The 19,638-nt window shown below is 47.5% G+C and overlaps 1 protein-coding gene across 1 annotated transcript; it reads right to left on the reverse strand.

Annotated features, from left to right (window-relative positions):
* Positions 1-242: 242 nt before the first annotated feature.
* Positions 243-11,237, reverse strand: LOC124670732 (ABC transporter C family member 14-like). Its single transcript, XM_047207208.1, has 13 exons — positions 10,280-11,237; positions 6,236-6,732; positions 5,680-5,914; positions 5,033-5,353; positions 4,872-4,958; positions 4,045-4,668; positions 3,806-3,970; positions 3,386-3,680; positions 2,913-3,127; positions 2,428-2,733; positions 2,281-2,344; positions 560-799; positions 243-420 (listed from the first exon to the last, which is right to left on the reverse strand). The coding sequence occupies exons 1-13, from the start codon at positions 10,958-10,960 to the stop codon at positions 317-319; spliced, it is 3,834 nt and encodes a 1,277-aa protein (XP_047063164.1). The 5' UTR covers positions 10,961-11,237; the 3' UTR covers positions 243-316.
* Positions 11,238-19,638: the final 8,401 nt, after the last annotated feature.

Here is a 19,638-nt window from a genome sequence, read left to right on the forward strand (position 1 = left end):
TCTCAAAATAGAAACCAGTCTACTGTCACTTCGGTGATGAAGTCGCTGTTCTACTCAACCATCTTTGAGAATGGAATTTGCTGAAAGGACGATGTGAAAAATTCCTTCAAGTTTCAAAACATCATCATGTTTAACATGCCGGCTCTTTTTTTTTTTTGGAAATTACCCTACAACTGCAACAATCCTCCTTCCCACGCACAGCCCCTCTCGTGAGGGCTTCCATTCTTGTTTCTTTGCAGAAAAAAAGAAGGCTACCATTTCGGCAAAGGAGCAAAGTAAAAAAAGTTGGAAAAACTCTGCCACCATTTCGTCGAGCCTACGACGCGTCTGACGACCGGTTTGCGTACTCTTGAACTAGTGCTCCAAACAGCGACGGCCTCTTAATCAGGTTGATGGGCTGATCAAACTCCTTAGATAGTCCTGACAAGTAGCACATCAATCATTCAGACCAATAGCTTGTTGATTAAGGTATGACTAAACACATTGAGCAACAGATAAGATAGGTTGAATTTTCAGTGTTTGAACAAAAAGATAAAATTTCAAGCGGTAAATTAGTTACCATCATCGATAACCAGGACTCTGTCGCAGTCCATGACCGTCGGTATCCTGTGCGCGATAGTGACGACGGTGCATGCCACGAAGTCTTCCCGGATGATCCCCTGAATCACCGCATCGGTTTGGGAGTCCACTGAGGCACTTGCCTCATCCATGAATAGTACCCTGCTGCGTTTCAGCATCACCCTACCCAAACAAAGAAGCTGACGTTGCCCCACGCTCCAGTTCTCACCGTTGCTGACAACTAATTAAGGTATATAGACATTGCAAATGTATCAGAATATTAGTATATATATATGCAGGTGCAGCGAATGTTCTAAGTTCTAACAACATGTTTTACTTACAGATGTTTACTCACCTAGCATACTTGTTAATGCACAAAGAATAGGCAGCTTCAGTTAATTTGTTCATTCAAGTAACGGAGTTACTATTACACCAAAATTTGTATTAGCTCATGTGCGGCGGTCGGCACGTGGGATGGGCGGCGGCGGCCAGCGCTGCGGCCTCCCTCCTCCCGTTGGCTCCGCAGCACTCCGGCAGGGGTTGGTGGTGGGCGGCGGCCAGGCTCATGGCCTGCGCCAATTTCCCCCCGCCTCTTGCCGGTGAGTGGAGGCGATCTCGGGTTTCACCCGCGACACGAGGTCACCCGGGGCAGCAGCCTTGGGTATGACGGTGGAGGTGGCCCTATTCTTCGCCGGAGAGGGTCGGCCTGCGGTTGGTGGTGGTGGATCTATCGATCTATCACCGCGTTCCGGCGACGAGATGGAGATGCTTGGAAGCTGGCGACGGAGCCGCCGGTGGAGGGTTGGCATGGCCAGCCCGGGACGGTCGCCGACGTGGGGGTCCGACCTGAATAAAGGTGGTGGTCCTAGGGTCTCTCTTGCGTGAAGAGGAAGACCTACCGGAGGCCTGGACTCGTGATCTAGCCGGAGTGTTGAGTTCCGGAAGGCTCCGCCGGCGAATGTAACAGTGCTTTTTGCCTGGAGTTTGCTGGATCGGTGGTATTCGGTCGTGCGCACCCATGCTTTTATTCCGACCGATTGGTTCTGGAGGGAGCGGCGCGAAGCTCTTTTTCTGTGTTGACATCAAGTGACTATGGATCCATGATGAAAGTCGGAAGAAGGGAAGTTCATGAAGGCCGGAGGGGAGGACTAGCTAAGGGAGGTTCAAATCTCCGCGCTGTTGAGGGATTTGCTTGGTGTTCCGGGCTTCACAACAGCGGTATGAAAGTGGGGGCGACAACACAGGTGAAGTTCAGAGTCCTACCTTTCAGGGTGAAAACCCAAGGTCTGGCCTTAACTGGTTGTGCCTGACAATGACCTTGTTGGAGGCATTGTTTTGAGAGCGGGGACTATCTTCAGGGTGAAAACCTAAGATCATTGATCGGGCGACGATGGTGTTAGTGCACTGTTCCCTTCTTGGAGGCGTCATTTTTGGAGAGTCTGTACTTCAGGTGTTGTCTTGGCGGTGGATGTATTGCTGTTGTTAGGCCCGAGATACTGTAGCGGGACTTTTGTTTCTTAGTTTTCTTTCCTTTTTTTGGCTGTGTGCATCCGTAGTGCCATTAGGGTGGTGCGTTGTTGCAGAGGCTGGGTGTAATTGGTATCGTTTTAATATTAATATATTCCCTTTATCGAAAAAAGCTCATGTGCATGCTCGCGGAGGTAAAACCAGTATGTTCTATCAAAACAGTAAATCCTATAAGATAATAATTGGAGTTCGTACCTGATGCTTCAAGCTTTTCCGGTTTGGAAACCACAGCTTCTTTGAGCTGACAACGATCCAATGCCTAAAATAAACTAAATTTAGGATGCAAAAAAGACACAGAAAATTTACAGAGAGGCGAACTTTGACTTGTTGCTGGTAACATACCTGCCAAATTTCCTCATCGGAGTACTTCTCAAGCGGGTCAATGTTACTACGAACCGTGCCTTCAAAGAGGACAGGCTCTTGTGGGATGATACTGAACCTAGACCTCAAATCATGAAGTCCTAAAGTGCAGATGTCAATGCCGTCGATTATTATCTTCCCCTCACAAGGTTCCACCATTCGGAAAAAGGCTTGGATCAGGGTTGATTTCCCACTGCCTGTTCTACCGACGACTCCAATCTTCTCTCCTCCGTGTATGCTTATTGTGATACCCTTCAACACCAGTGGAGTGTTATGCCGATACCTAACCTGCATACATTCAGTATACACACATATAAATTTTGTTGTGCACTTCATATTTTTCAGTTTCTAGAGAAGATGAAGAAGCTACTTAGCTATCAGAAGATGTCACTGATGTAAGCGCTTTAATTAGCATTTTAATGATATTGTGCCATATGTGTCACTTCGAAGTACAACGAACAAGTTACCTTGAGATCAATGATATTGATATCTCCTTTTGAAGGCCAGTTTGCAACAGGTAAACATTCCTTGATCGTCCATTCTGTCTCAGGTGGGATACTTATGAATTGCTTTATCCTCTCGACAGCAACCATTTTGTTTTCAATGATGCAACTCACCCATATACCATAGAAAAATATTGAGTTGAGGGATAGACCATATGAGAGCGATAAACCAACGAACTCTGCATCATAAGAACCATCAGTAGCTTAGAAATATGACTTGCATTCTTCAAGGACGCTTGTAAACATATATTATTTACTGATATGCTTTGTCATGATTTAGATTTGATAGTAGAGAACAATACATCAGTCATGAATTTGCAGAAGGTTTCTAGTCGCAGAAATTCTTTGAAGTTGAAAACGTCTCATCAGCGTACCTCATTGATCAATTGGATCTGGGATGTCAATGGTACGTGCAAACGGTAAAAAGAGAGGCATACCTTGCTTGACGAAGCTTCTCGGCAACGTGACCATGAGCAAGGCAGTGAAGCAAAGAACAAAGCTTCCCAGGAGCTCTAAGCGGAAGCCAAACCACTCATTGGCGCCATTGTTGTGGAAGTCCATCTTCAAACTAGAATTCAGGCGATTCAGGTTCTCCTGGAAGAAGCTATCTCCCTTCCTGAAGCTTCTGATGGTGATAACACCCTGAACAGTCTCGGAGAAGTGGTTGATCACAGGAGCCTTGGTAATGGACTCGAGACGAGTCAGCTCCCTCGACGTCGACAGGTAGTAGCCCTGTAAATCATTGGTAATTAGCCAAGTAGGTAGCTCAAATCAAAACACAAAAAGAATAACATTTTTTATGCATTGGTGAGATGGTGTTATTTTATCTTAGGTCCAGATTTTCATAATTAACTTACTCTGTACCATAGGTTGAGTAACACCAGGGGGGTGATGGCGATGACCGACGGCCATGCTACTTGGCATGTGACGATAACCACGCTGATCATCGAGATGTACATGGACACGGCCATCCACATAAGGAACGGAAGCATGAGATCAACGATCATCTGGTCTGATGATGCCTATAAAATCATGTCACGCACACATTCAGAACATCAAATATGCTTAATTTCTAAGATGTGGTGTATATATGTACCCTGGTGAGGATCCTGCCGGAGGGGGTGGTGTCAAAGAAGGACATGGGAGCGTGGAGGATACTGTGGAGGATCTGCTTGAAGAACCGGTTGGCGGTCTGGAGGCTAATGAAGACCACAAGAAAAAACCACATTGACACAAGTACCACTGAAACAGAAGTAATGATCGCATACACCTGGATGAGCATAGATGCCTGGAACACGCCGGAGGTTTCATACGAGAGCCAGTAGTCACTGGCCACCACGGACCCTTCCCACACCACTGACATGAAGATCACTGCCGCCACGCCCCACCAGCCCCAAGTCTTGGTCATGTATTGCTTGTAAACGTCGAAGCTAACGTGGCTGCTCGCACGCTCCTCGTCCTTGGTCAGCCGTGCTGATCCATTTTCAGACTTGACCACAACTGTGATGGAGGCACCAACATTGCCATTGGATGACCTGTTGGTTTTGCTTGATGGTTGGTGGGAGATGGGCAGCTGGAGGTCGTCTTGAGCCTCTGGTGTTGTGGTCTCCACTAGTTCCATGGAGCTGTCGTGTGCGGCAACGAGAGCTGTGAAGTTGGTTCCGGCCTTGAGGAGCTCATTGTACTTGCCAGATTGCACTATCATGCCATCATTCATTACCTGTAAGTACATCTCTAAAATGTAAGAAAAAAAAAAGATCCCCAAAAAAACAAAAATCTTTCAACAAAGTGGAAGAAAATGCTGTGTATCGATCATTCATAAGTTTGATCTTTCTATTAGTTTTTATAAGAATTTAATAGTGACACCGCTAATTTCACATTGAACCAATGATGATTAAGATATAATATATGCAATGTACTTACATATATGACATCAGCATTGTGCAAAAAATCGACTTGGTGAGTCACAAGCACTACAGTCTTGTTCCGCAGAGCACCTCGCACACACTCCTGCAAAAAAGGATTCAGACCGCTGCTAAACTATCACTTATCATTCGAAAACCACCCACAGCGTGACTCTGTACCTTGAAGATCTCACTGCCTGTGTGCGCGTCGACTGCACTAAAGACGTCATCAAGGAGGTAGACGTCGCAGTCCTGGTAGACGGCGCGCGCTAGCTGTATGCGCTGCTGCTGCCCGCCGCTGAGGTTGATCCCGCGCTCGCCGATCTCAGTCTGGTCGCCGAACTCCATCATCTCCAAGTCCTTCTCCAGGCAGCACACCCTGATGGCCTCCCGGTACCTCTCCCTGTGCATCGGCTGCCCAAACCGGATGTTCTCCTCGATGGTGCCACTCTGAATCCATGCCGTCTGCGCAACGTACGCTGTGCTGCCACACACCTTGACCTGCAAGAGACGCAGAATTTGTTGGATGTCAAGGTTCACAAATGTACATTTGTTATTAAGGAACATGCAACCATGATCTAGCATAATTGTTAGTATGTACACTTCAAGTGCTTGTGTAGGTGCTTAGTCGTCAAATAAAGTGTGTTTTTCTGTCAGCCAGGAATATCATCGACGCTTAATTATTCTGAAGCATGAGTAATTGAATTGAAGTATAATAGATAAAAGGTGATAGATGATCCATGTAAGCATTCTCTCACTTTAAGCACCGGGGACTAGTTAGTCTTGAAATCAAATTCAGGACAGAAAAGTTGATGAGGTACATATACCTTGCCGGAGACCTTGGTCGTCTCCCCGAGGATGCAACCAAGTAGCGAGGACTTTCCAGACCCAACCATGCCCACAACCGCCGCCAGCGCACCGCCCTGTATCTCCAGGTTGATCCCATGCAGCACCTCCTCATCGTCCCATGCAAACACTCCATCTCTCACCATCACAGCAACCTGCCCATCACACGACTCCCTCTCCACCGCACCATCATCCAGCTCTGCACTTGTTAGGTACCTAAGATATTTAAGAATATACAACCAGGTTAATTACTGCTCTTACAAACATGCATCCATGAAATATTAGTGGACCTAAATAAAAGTTGTATGCATCAATTGATGTAGAGACTGGGCCTTCCCCTTTCCAAAAAAAGGAATATCAATGGACGGCAGCTGGTTCAAATTTCAATAGACTCGTGGATTTATCCTTGATGTGCAATAGTTCGAGTAAAAGGTAAAGTATAAGGCATTGTGATGTCTAATTTGTGTATATTGTAGTGTTCATACGTGTGGGATACTAATACAAAATAGTTAAATTAATAGCAAGATGAGACTTAACAAGTCAAGGCGTTGTAGTGAGATCATGGCCTCGGACACCTGGATCAAGGACTGGGGGAAGTTCCTCATGGGCTCCTCAAGGATCTTAAGGAAGGAGGTGGCGGTGAAAACAAGGCCAGCATCAAGCCTCACGCCGACAAGGACGCATGTCCCGAAGACGAGTGTGGAGATGAGGACCGGAGCACTCCACAATATGATCATGTTGTATGAGCTTGAGTAGAGGAAGCGCGACAACCACCCGAATTCAAGGCTTCGGAACCCAGCTATGCGCGCATGGAAGTGCTCCTCCCACGCATGGAACTTAATCACACGCATGTAGCTCAACATCTCACTCGTTGCCTTCACTCGCCGGTCCCGCTCCTTCATCAGCGAGAACTGGTACCGGTTGTTCCGGCGGTTGACAAGCATGACAAAAGCCATGACCCCGAGAAGGCCGACTATGGCCGACATCACCGGAGGCCCTAGGTACCGGTACAACAACCCAAGGGCCACAAAGACCTGCAAAAATCATATATTTATCTCCAACTGTGAAAGTTTAACTCGTCTCTAGAGTAAATATGAACACTAGAATACCAAATAAATATCAGTAAATTCACCATAACGTAATTTACAATATATCTATTTAATATTGTAAATGTTGTTTTTTCATAAATATTTAGGAGAACTTAGTGTAGGGTTTAACTAGGACCGATGGAGTACTCTATATTATTAGTATTAAAAATGCGTACATGGTTTGAAAATTCATTGTCAAGTCAATGGGGTTGCCTCGTTAGACGAGTCAATATATGGATATGATCTGTTCCACACGATGGCGAGAAACAGAGCAAGACTACTCATAGTGGGAGTAACTAAGGTAGTAACATAGAGCTACATGCATTGCCAACTATGCAAATTGATGACATGGCATGATATTAAATGAAGAAAGAGATGGTTGTGGTAACTAGCTATGTTACCATAACATCACACTTTTTAAGATAGAATGAGTCTACAAGCTAATTAATACACTTATGCATTATACCACATATAAGTTACTATGCATTATGAAGGTAGTAACATAGAGTAGTGTCATATGCATGACACTACTATATGTTACTTCCCACTATGACTAGTCTAAGTGAATTTCCGACACTGTGAGGGATGTTTTGGCTCTTGGATACATATGCTTTCTTTATTTTGCAATGTTAAAAAAATTAAACCAAAAATTCATCTGTATATCTTCACATGCTACGGGACGCACAAAGTCTTTCCACAAAAAACGACTGTGCCATTTGGGTAGTGTAAAAAGACAAAAATTGATGCCAAAAAAGATTTTTATGAAACATGTTTTGTCTTTTTTACATTGACCATAAAAGATATCACTTTTTGTGAAACTATATGAACGCATATAGACTGTCGAGATGCACATGATAAAAAAAAAAATTAGATTTTTTTTTATAATTAGGAATACATATTTTGGGTGGAGGGAGCATATGCACCGGGAGCCGGAATGAATTTTCCACTCTAAATGAGTTTTACTGTCACATGTATGTATTGCATATAGAACTACAAGAAAAATGGCTATAGATGCATGGCTTGTCCGTGGCCAACCAATTTTTTGGTGCGTCGCTGGTATTGCCCGTAGTACACCAAGAAAGGAATGACCACTAGTACACCCTTACACGTGGCCCAACCCCGTAATTTGGTGTGTCGTAGCTAAGCATGACCATATTGGCTAAGTCGGACCCGTGCAATAGTGGAGCACCAAACTGCGGTGCGTCACGGGTGTGCCGCGTAAGTAGCGCACCAAAATCTGGTGCGCCACAGGCAAGACACGTGCCCGCGGCGCTCGGGGTCGCGCCCAAATGAATTTGTATCCCAAGAGCGTATGGTCCGATGCCCTTCTTCCCGCACTAGAAGGGCATCAATGGCGCACGCATAAGTCTAAGCAGTGGGGCATTGATGGAGGATTGTGTGCATCGCCGGTCAGCCTTCTGCACGAGTACTAACCGGCACGTAGAGCGAGTAGAGCGCGTGCGGCAGAATGCTGACCGGCATCGAGTACAATAGCCTCTACTAGTGCCCCGCCGCTTAGGCTTATGCACGTGTCATTCATGCGGAAGATGCCGGAAAACTAATGGGGCATTGGTGGCGTGGCCATATATATCGACCTCTGCGCCGGCATGTGCCAGCGCAGCAAGCTAGAGCGACGTTGTCGCCAACACCGATCAGCAATAAGCCACATCGCCGCCAACATCGACATGCTGAAGATTCTGCGATGGTTCAAGAAGGGTGCCAACGCCATGAGGCAGGCTCGTCCTCGGGCCGGCGCTGCTGCCAGTCACCACCGCCTCGCCCTCCTCACCTCGCTAGGAATCTCTCGCCGCCTCCTGGCGTGGGGGATTTTGTCTGCCCACGGGATGCTGCAGAGGCGAAGGAGGCCCACCAGCGACACCGACGGGAGAGGAACCGACTCTACTTCCCGGTGGGTGAGTGCCAGCACCGTTGGTGTTAGGCCGACCCCATAGTCCACAAGCACGACTCCCTACCGGGAGGATGGCGGCTCAACCAGGCCACGGTGCCGGTGTCGCCGCTGCTGGTCGATAGCCCAACCTTTGAGGCTGAGATGTGCCGCCGCATCGACCGCCTCCCACCAGTGCTTTGCCACGATCGCGCCTATCACCAGCGTGACTTCTCGGGGGGCTTCTTCGCGTGGGAGCACGATGCTCGCCGCACGGCGGCGAAAGTCAAGGAGTTCCAGCCCGGAGAGGACTACGGCGACCTCGCCGTGGCCAATGATGACAACACCGACAATGACGACGCGCCTCTAGCGGTGAAACTGGAGGCATACACACCGGAAGGCTACGAAGAGGACGCGACCGTGGCGGAGGAGGAAACGCGGTGGGCCTGTGAGCCAGGGATGGATGGTGCCCTCCGGATAAGCGTGCTAGTAGCGCACAGCAAGCGGAGCTGCCGCCGCCTCCATCACTTCCGCCACGCGCACCGCCGCAGGCCGAGTGGATCGGCCAGATGGTCCCGCCACTACCGCCACAGCAGCAGCAGCCTCCAGCGTACCCGGTGTGGCAGCCACACGCGCAACAGTACCCGTAGTACCCTGCATGACCGCAGCAGGGCCCATGGATGCCGCCCCGGTCGTCGACCTTGCACAAGACGAGGACGAAGAATAGGAGGCGGCGCGTTCACCACCGGCGAAAGGCGCGCCTGCTGTAGTTTAGCTAGATGTATTATTTTTTATTCTCTATGTAAATTATCTTTAAATGAATGAAAAAATCATAAATTTCCTGCATTTTAAATATTTGAATTTTCAATTTTATTTTCAGTTCCCGTGTGAGTGCCAGCAGGCAGCAGCGTCACTGTCCTGTGCGCCACGGGTAAGGTATACTAGTGGCGCACAGCCAAGCGCCACGGCCATGGGCAGTACATCTTGGTGCGTCCCAGGTAGGACTTTTCCTACCAGGGAGGGATGTTTCATTTAAAGAATGCCAAGAAAAGGTTATAGGATTTTTATCTTTAGGAGTTATTTCTCTGTGCACTATTAAATTTATAGGATTAAAATCCTTCTAAATGTTGGAGAATGCTTCGCATAGATTGTATTATACTATGTTTTGGAGAAAGAAATTCAAATGCCATGAAAAATTTATAGGATTTTTCATAGGATCTGTCCGATGGGATCATTGTTAAGGGCTGTTTGATTTAAAATAATTCCATGAAAAATTTATAGAATTTTTATTCTTAGAAGTTTTTCATATGTTCACTGTTTAGTTTATAGGATTAAAATCCAGATGAATGCATAAGAATGTTTCGCATAGATTACATAATACTACTATGTTTTGTAGAAAGAAAAATCATCCATTCAAACCTCATGCTGAACTAAACGCTGCTTAAACAAATTTTATCTAGCTACAAATCCTATAGAATTTCATCTGCATAGGATGTGGCTGACAGGATGGCAAGAAACAGAGGCGCAGTAAATGTGTGACACTGAAACAGAGGCGCGCAGTAAATGCGTGATGCTGAAGCATAGGTACCGGCAGACTCAGGCACGCACCTGTAGCGGCATGAGCCAGAGGTTATGCATCTGGAGCATCATGTCGGAGAGCTGCTGCGCGTCGACGGCCATGTAGTTGACGATGACGCCGAGGCCGTGCTCGTGCCGGGACGCGCACGACAGCCGGAGGCCCTTGCGGTAGAGCGCCGTGATGAGCGCGCCCCGGACCTGCATCCCCAGCTTCTGGCACTGGAAGTTGTACTGGTGGCTGAACACCGCCTCCGCCGCCTTCCCCGCCAGCAACGCCAGCACCAGCCTCACGCCTTCCCACAGCGGCCGCCGCTCCGGCGCCGCCTTCGTGAACTGCACGAAGCTCTGGATCAGCGTCGGCCCGACGTACATGACGGATAGACGGAGCAGCGCCAGCACCCCGTTCGCCAGGACGAGCGGCCAGAAGCACCGGAGCAGGGTGCTTGCGCAGGAGCCGCAAGAAGACCAGTGGGAGACGAAGAGCTCGTGCATGCGCTCCGGCCGGTGCTGCGGCGCCAGGCTCGGCACGTCGGAAATGTTCAGTGTCGCGCGGTATCCTCGCCGGATCAGCGGGTTCATCCACGCCCACGACGCGCGCGACAGCCACGACGCCGCCGCGTATGGCGTCACGTTCTCGCCGGCCCTAGCATCGTTATCCGCGGCATCGACGGTGATGCCCGTGGTGGTGCCAGAGACCTCGAGGACCGGCATGGGCAGGCACAGGACAAGCACCGCGATCGAAAGAGCGTCGTCGGAGAGCGTGGGCAGGATGAGCCAGAAAAGCCCGAGCGTCAGCGGGTGCGCCGCTCACTGCAGCGACTACGTGTCGCCGTGAAAGAAGATAGCACGAGCAGTGTTGGGGCTGAATCTCTCAGCCCCGGCCTTTCTTCAACCTCTCAACTCACAAGAACAAGTGAGACACGTACTGGAGTTTGGTGCCGGACTGTCTCACATCACCGCGCCTGGCGTTTTCTTTTCTGTCTATACTCCTTTGCTCAGATAAGCACGCATACAACAACCCTTTAAATAGACTGCACTCGCTAACATCCTTGGCAGCATGCACTCGCACCACTAGTGCCTGCCATGCACACACGCACTAACCTCATGGCCTATTCCTATGGCACTAACACATTGTTAGGAATTATTAGCTTCAGAATTAGGCTAACTGTTCACAGGGTATATATACCCAACACATTTAATTATCAATAAACTCACTTGATTCCTTTCAATCATTCTTTATTAAACACATTTATCAATATAGGATTGATGCACAAGCTACCAAAAGATCGATCTGATAGAAAGAGCCTAGGACAGTATATTTATATTTAGCACTCCCTCTCACATCTAGGCTATTTTAGTCCTTAGCATAGATTCGGTGCACATGCCACAAATTTTTGTTTTTGTTTTCAATAGTGCGCAAGCATGGTCTTGAACTTAAGACCTCTTGGCTCTGATACCATATAAGATTGATGCACTAGCCAAATTTCCAAAATACCGATCAAATGAAAAGAGTTTTATACAATTATATTGAAGTTGGTCGTTTGCCGTCAAACGCATTTTATGGTGTCGGTCATTGAAAGCATCTTGTCCATCCAATCTAAATTGACGTTTAAGCTTCATCCTATCTAATTCCGTAACACTTATAGTATCATCAATCAGCGGTATCAATCATTAGTATTAAATGAGAGTGCAATATGGTCACAATCAAGGAAATAATCAGCCCAATACAATACCAATCAGATTGTCGTAATCAAGGATTTTTTTGGAAAGTTGCAAGCAGGATTTGGAATGCCCATGCGTTACTGCGGTCCTCAAATTTCTTTGCGCACCATTATTGTGACTCATAGTCATCCCATTCCGATAAAGCATCACTTTACTCCATAGCTCCTGTTCCAACATTTCATTTCATGATTTGCGTCAGTTTTTCTCAAACTCTTGCAAATCACCATAATCTTTTCCAGAGCTGATGATTTCAGAGTTTACAAACTAAGAAAGACATATAGCACATGCACACATCCTTGGAAAATAAAAAATTGTACATAGCAAAGGTGACCAATTTTCCATTGCATTCTTAACATTACCTTTTGTTGCCTGCCAAAACCCACCGGCGGGCAGCGGTTAAGCAACACGAAGAGCCGGGAGGCTCCCAAGACAGCTGGTGGGCCCTGGTCCCTCGGTCAACGGCCCGCAATGCTCTGGCACACGTCCTGGCGGATGCGAGGGCGTGCCACCTGACCTATACCTGGTCAGAAAGGTGTTAGATCGCTTCGATTAGTTCCTGCATGGTAGACACGTAAACATTAAATGAGCCTCGATCAGCTCTCAGGTTACCCTGTAGATCGGCTCAAGGAGCCGATCAACCCATGGTTCATGTTAGATATGCAATAACATGGGTTTCTTGCTTTATCAATATTAAGCTAATCAGATCTACGACAGTTTAGGGTTTTCACCGCATAACCAGAACATCCTACACGTGATTGAGCCTGGCAGATACGTAAGATAACGGAAAACGAACCCTAGATGAGGCCTAAAAACCAACATAGCGTCGATTCCCGGAACGTCCCTTCTAGGGTCGGCAAACCGTACCCTACGCGCTACTGGATCATTCAACCCGTTTGCAAGGCCTAACTATACAGATATTAAACTAATCCTTGAAAAACAAGGAGCAACCGTAACGGATCAAATCTACTAAATAAAGACAAAGCAAGGCGCTGCCCTTACACCTAGAATAGGTATAAGGGCAGCTAGATATCGAGGGGCAGCGTAGCTAAGCAAGCAGATCATAAGAGCATCAATGCAAGCCCCAAAACATCTAAGATAAACAGTATTGCTCGCCATCAACAACGCTTCAGCATGAGCAATACCAGATAACGAATAAACGTATACTGCCTAGATCGCGAGATGCGATCTAGGCAGCATGATGCTTACCCGGAAGAAACCCTCGAAACAAGGGGTGGCGATGCGCCTGGTTTGTGTTTGTTGTGAACGTGATTGTCCTCGTTTCTCAATAACCCTAGGTACATATTTATAGTCCGTGGACTTTCTATCTTTGGAAGTACACCTAACCGTGTACGAGCTAAACTCTATCTCTTAATTCTAAACTAAGATGCGATCTACTATAATACAGATACACGGGCAATCCAGCCCAAATCCTCATACGAGGCCGATTCAGAAGCACATTACGTGTAAATCCTTCAAGCCCATCTTCATCACGGCCCATCTCTTGATCCGGTTAAAATCTGGTGATAACACATGCCCCCTGGTTTTGATAATGATAATTTCAAAACCACTCTGTTTTTTCTTCGTAAGGTCACGTCGTGGCAGAGCAGAACCGTCGCAGTATCCTTTCATCATGATGCCTTGCCTTCTCAACTTCTCTGCACGATTTGACGGTTTTGGCACCACGTCCTCGGAAATCACCGTAGCATTAAATCTCCACTTCATCCCCTTTATTTAACCGCGTCGAGCCATTCGCTTCTTCATCCTCTGCTCTGCACCAGTCATCGGCAAAAAACCCTCTTTGCAGCCATGGCTTCTTCCTCCTCTGCCTCCTCCGGCCTTTCCTACCACTCATCCTCCTCCAGCGAGCTAGAGCCAGAGGTCAATCTGGCGGCCATCTACGAGGCTCTCGCCCCCGAGTATTGGGACGCGAGGGACTGGGACTCCTCCATCGAGTCGGAGGACGATGAGCCCCTTACCGACGGGGAAGAAGACCTCCGGTTCCTCGTCGACGGGGAGCTGGTACCGGCAAGCGACGACGACATCTTCCCATTGGATGCGGACCTCTCCTCCGATGAAGAGGAAGAGGAGGCGGAGGAGACGGAGGAAGAGGACTCCTCCTCCGCGGGGTACCCACCGGCCAAGCGCTTCCGCGCCGGGTCGGATGATGATGATGACGACGACGACGAGGAGGATGAAGCCCCTACCAGCGGCTTCATCAGCAGCGACAAGGACGCCGCCGGCAGTAGTGCCGACAGCGGCGAGGATGGCGACGACGAGGGCAGCGACGGCCCCTAGATTAGGGAGTAGTGTTGGGCTAGTAGTAGTGCATTAGGCATCGGATGATCCTTTTGAGAGCCATCGGCTCTGATTGTAAAGCCTTTCTTCGAATCAATGAAAATGTTCTTCCAATTTGGCTTCCAATTGTCCGATTTCGAATCTTCCAATGGTCAAAGTAGGTCAACACCCCCAAGAACCGATAGCAGCGTATCGGTCTTTCACCATCACACGCTCATAAGGCCAAACCAAATTGGACAGGCTTAAGCAGACATTTCCAAATTCAGACAATAACTTGATGCTTGCTCATAATCTTTTGTACCTCTATAGTCGATGGCTGCGCATCGGCTGTTTTTATTCTAAAGTCGATGTCTGAGCATCGGCTTTTTTCCCAAAAAATTTTAAAAAAATTTACTGGCCGATTTCATGAATCGGCCCCCATATTTTACTGTCCATCATCCCACATACTTGGGAAATACTTCTTGAGATGCTGGCCATTGACAGCCACTGGGAATTTCACACCATCCAGCTGCTCGAGCATATATGCATTACCCTTTAACACTTGATCGACTCTGTACGGCCCGTGCCAATTTGGAGACCATTTACCATATACTGCATCCTTGGTTCCCAATGGCAGTACAGCTTCCCATACCAGATCACCAACGTGGAACTCCTTTGGTCTCACCTTCTTGTTATATGCACGAGCTACCTTAGCCTTGTTCTCTTTAATCTTCTCAAGCGACCATAGCCGGAGCTCCGTCACATCCTCAATGCTGTTGCTCATCAGGGCTGCATATTCTTCAGACGTTAAATCATTCTGAAACGCAACACGTCTCGATCCAGCCGTGATTTCCCAGGGTAGCACGGCTTCTTGTCCATAGACCAGATGATATGGCGAGGTTTTGATCGCTCCATGACACGACATACGGTAAGCCCACAAAGTTTCTAACAATACCTCGTGCCAACGTCTAGGATATTCGTCGATTTTTCTCTTAATCAGCTTGATCAGACTCTTGTTGGACGCTTCAGCTTGCCCATTTGCTTGAGCATAATATGGAGACGATCGGATCAGCTTGATTCCCATGTCCTCGCAGAACTTTCTAAATTCCTTAGAAACGAAGACCGAACCTCCATCGGTCGTGATAGTCTGGGGCATCCCGAATCTGTGAATGACATGTTCTTTCACGAAACTGATAGCATCTGATGATGCCACTGCCTTCATAGGGACGGCCTCCACCCGTTTGGTGAAGTAATCTGTAATGGCCAATACCCATGCATGGCCTTTGCTCGAAGGAGGATGTATCTTGCCGATCATATCCATGCCCCACCCTCGAAACGGCCACGGCTTGATGATGGGATTCATTGCCGATGCAGGCACCATCTGAATGCTCCCAAACTTCTGACATGCTTGACACCCCTTATAATAATTAAAACAGTCCTCAAGCATGGTGGGCCAATAAAACCCTGATCGCCTAATCAGCCATTTCATCTTATGAGCCGATTGGTGAGTCCCACAAGCACCTTCATGTACCTCATGTAAGAGCCGATTCGACTCGGCTGGTCCCAAACATTTGAGAAGTAAGCCTTCCAAAGTCCTATAGAACATGTTATCTCCAATCAGGACGTACTTCATGGCCTTATATCTTATCCGTTTAGGTGCCCCCCGAGCCGAATCCTTCAAGTAATTGAAAATATCGGCTTTCCAATCATCCGGTTCCAAGGCCTGTACCTGGACATCGGCTTCATCTGCTACGTCCTTGTAGCCTGATGCCATCTGTGCTAGATCATTGGCCTCGGCATTCTGCAACCTTGGGATCCAATTGAAGTTTATATACTTAAATTGTGCCATCAGCTCACGGCATTGCATCCATAACGGGAAGAGCGAGTCACTCTCACACTTGTATTCCTCCGTGAGCTGGGAAATCACCAATTTGGAGTCTCCAAAAAGTTCCACTGCTTCTGCCCCGGCTTCTATTAGCAACTCCATTCCCTTGCGTATGGCTTCATATTCGGAAACATTGTTGGTGCAAGGGGTAGGTAACCTGATGGAGAAGGAGTATGTTGCCCCTCGGGGCGACACGATTAAAATGCCGATGCCGCAACCGCCATCACAAACCGATCCATCGAAAAACATAGCCCATGCACGAACAGACAGTGCAGCTATATCAGTGTTGATTCGTTCAGCAATAAGATCGGCCAACGCTTGTCCCTTGACTGCTTTCGCAGGCTGATACCGGATATCAAATTCCGATAGGGCAAACATCCATTTACCGAGTCGGCCTTTCAAAACAGGAGCCGACAGCATATGCTTGATGACATCAGATTTGCAGATGACAACAATCTCCGCAGTCCACAGGATGTGGTGAAGTTTGGTGCAGGTAAAAAATAAGCAAAGGCACAACTTCTCGATTTCGGGGTACCTCGTTTCTGCATCCAACATCCTTCTGCTAAGATAGAAAACGACTTTTTCCAGGCCATCATAAACTTGCACCACCACTGAAGCAATGGAAGTGTCAGCTACTGACAAATAAATGTAGAATGGCATGTCTTGCTGGGGTGGCACTAACACAGGTGGCTTCGTCAGATACTCCTTGATCTCGTCAAACGCTCGCTGTTGTTCTGCCCCCAGTAGAACTCGTCATCTGATTTAATTTTTACCAGCCCCATGAACGGCTCAATTCGTCCTGACAGGTTGGAGATGAACCTTCTGACGAAGTTGATTTTGCCGATGAGGCGCTGGATTTCTTTCTTTGTGGTAGGCGGCTTCATTGTTCGCACTGCCTCCTGACTTTTCAGGCCGATCTCAATTCCTCGTTCACGAACCAAGAAACCCAAAAATTGACCGGCCGATACACCAAAGGCACACTTCTTTGGATTCATTCTTAGTCCGAACTTTCTAGTTCGGTCCAGGACGCGTCGCAAATCCTCCAGGTGTCCATCCACTGAAACGGACTTGACCACCACATCGTCAATGTAAATCTCCACCAACCTGCCGATTAAATCGTGAAAGATGTAATTCATGGCTCTTTGGTATGTCGCGCCGGCATTCTTCAGTCCAAATGTCATGACTACGTATTCAAATAAGCCCACCGATCCTGGTACTCTGAATGCGGTCTTGTGTATATCTTCTGGAGCCATGAAAATCTGGTTGTAACCGGCATTGCCATCCATGAAACTTAAGATCTTATGACCAGCAGCCGCATTGATCAACGTCTCTGCTACTGGCATTGGATATTCATTCTTTGGAGTGGCACTATTGAGATTCCGAAAATCTATGGCGACGCGCCATCGGCCATCCTTTTTCTCCACAGGTACGACATTAGAAATCCATTCAGCATACATGCATGGCCTGATGAACCCCGCGTTTAACATTTTCTCGATCTCTTTCTTAACTTCTTCTAAAATTTAGGCCTTCATCTGTCGTGCTCTCTGCTGGAACGGCCGAAATCCTTTCTTCAGAGGGAGCCGATGCTCAATGATGCTCCTGTCTAGCCCAGGCATCTCTATATAATCCCATGCAAAATAATCTGGGTACTCTTTCAACAGAGCTATCATCAGGCTCCTCAGATGTGGATCTAACTTTTTGCTGATAAATGTTGGTCGTGGCTTATCCCCAGGACCAATGTCAATCTCTTCTAGCCCATTAGCCGATGTAAAGCCATATCCTAGCTTTCCGTCACCTGCTAGGTCGATGCTGAACACAGGCAAAACATATGGAGAGGATAATTTTGGCCGATTGCTGGAATCGGTCTCCTTTGAAATTGCATCGCACAATAAAGGTTTACACCTTATCTATACTCCACGACTACGTGACATGCTTGAAGTGGGATCCTTGCTTTTTATTTTTTGGGGCCGATCGCAGGGATCGGCCTTGCCACGTACGTCCGTCGACTTTGTTCGTGTTACTCGGTCAGGCCGGTGGATAAGACCAGCCTCACCCCGTTTTTTGTCACCTCAATGTGCTCATAGCCGTCCAACCTAACTCCAGAGATCGGCTCTTGGTCGTTTATGTCCCAAATACTCATGTCAGCTGTTGAGACCTCGATCGAGTCATCTGCATAAACGACCTCCACTTCATCTCCATCCCACTGTATCAAGCATTGGTGCATCGTGGATGGAATGCAGCAGGTTGTGTGAATCCAATCCCTCCCTAGCAGGACCGCGTAGGTGCTCTTGCTGTCGATGATGAAGAACGATGTAGGGATGGTTTTTCGGCCGACGGTTAAGTCCACGTTCAGAACGCCTCGCGCTTCTGACGCCTGGCCGTTGAAGTCGCTTAATGTAACGTTGGTCTTGATCAGATCTTCAGTAGAGCGTCCCAAACGTCGTAGCATGGAGTACGACATTATATTGACTGCCGCTCCCGTGTCAACCAACATCTTGCCGATAGGATGCCCGTTGATGTAACCCCTAAGGTACAGGGCCTTGATGGCGTGTAACTCACACGTTCGCTGGGAACCCCAAGAGGAAGGTATGATGCGCACAGTAGCAAGTTTTCCCTCAGAAAGAAACCAAGGTTTAATCGAACTAGGAGGAGCCAAGAAGCACGTTGAAGGTTGATGGTGGCGAAATGTGATGCGGCGCAACACCAGGGATTCCGGCGCCAACGTGGAACCTGCACAACACAATCAAAGTACTTTGCCCCAACGAAACAGTGAGGTTGTCAATCTCACCGGCTTGCTGTAACAAAGGATTAACCGTATTGTGTGGAAGATGATTGTTTGCAGAGAAAACAAGTAAAACAAGTATTGCAATGAGATTGTATGCGATGTAAAGAATAGGACCGGGGTCCACAGTTCACTAGAGGTGTCTCTCCCATAAGATAAAAGCATGTTGGGTGAACAAATTACAGTCGGGCAATTGACAAATAGAAAAGGGCATAACAATGCATATACATGATATGATAAATATAGTGAGATTTAATCAGGGCATTACGACAAAGTACATAGACCGCTATCCAGCATGCATCTATGCCTAAAAAGTCCACCTTCAGGTTATCATCCGAACCCCTTCCAGTATTAAGTTGCAAGCAACAGACAATTGCATTAAGTATGGTGCGTAATGTAATCAACAACTACATCCTTAGACATAGCATCAATGTTTTATCCCTAGTGGCAACAGTACATCCACAACCTTAGAACTTTCTGTCACTGTCCCAGATTTAATGGAGGCATGAACCTATTATTAGTAGAGGCTCTGGCCAAGTTTTTGCTCTCGTGCAAAAATAGGACCCTGGGCGTTGATTTCGTCCAATTCCGAGAATATTTCCTTACTAGGATTTCTAAAACCAAAAACAGCAGAAAACAAAGAATCGGCTCTTCGGCATCTTGTTAATAGGTTTGTGCCGGAAAATGCATAAATACGACATATAATGTGTATAAAACATGTAGATA

Source organism: Lolium rigidum, chromosome 7, assembly GCF_022539505.1.
Source record: "Lolium rigidum isolate FL_2022 chromosome 7, APGP_CSIRO_Lrig_0.1, whole genome shotgun sequence".
NCBI classification, from domain to species: Eukaryota; Viridiplantae; Streptophyta; class Magnoliopsida; order Poales; family Poaceae; genus Lolium; species Lolium rigidum.

Excerpts from the sequence above, each read along its gene's own strand:
- LOC124670732 (XM_047207208.1), bottom strand. The coding sequence starts at position 10,960 with ATGCCGGTCCTCGAGGTCTCTGGCACCACCACGGGCATCACCGTCGAT. Across the intron at positions 5,354-5,679 it reads CGACCAAGGTCTCCGGCAAG|GTCAAGGTGTGTGGCAGCAC; the intron begins GTATATGTACCT and ends CGTCTCTTGCAG. Across the intron at positions 3,971-4,044 it reads CCGGCAGGATCCTCACCAGG|GCATCATCAGACCAGATGAT; the intron begins GTACATATATAC and ends ATGATTTTATAG.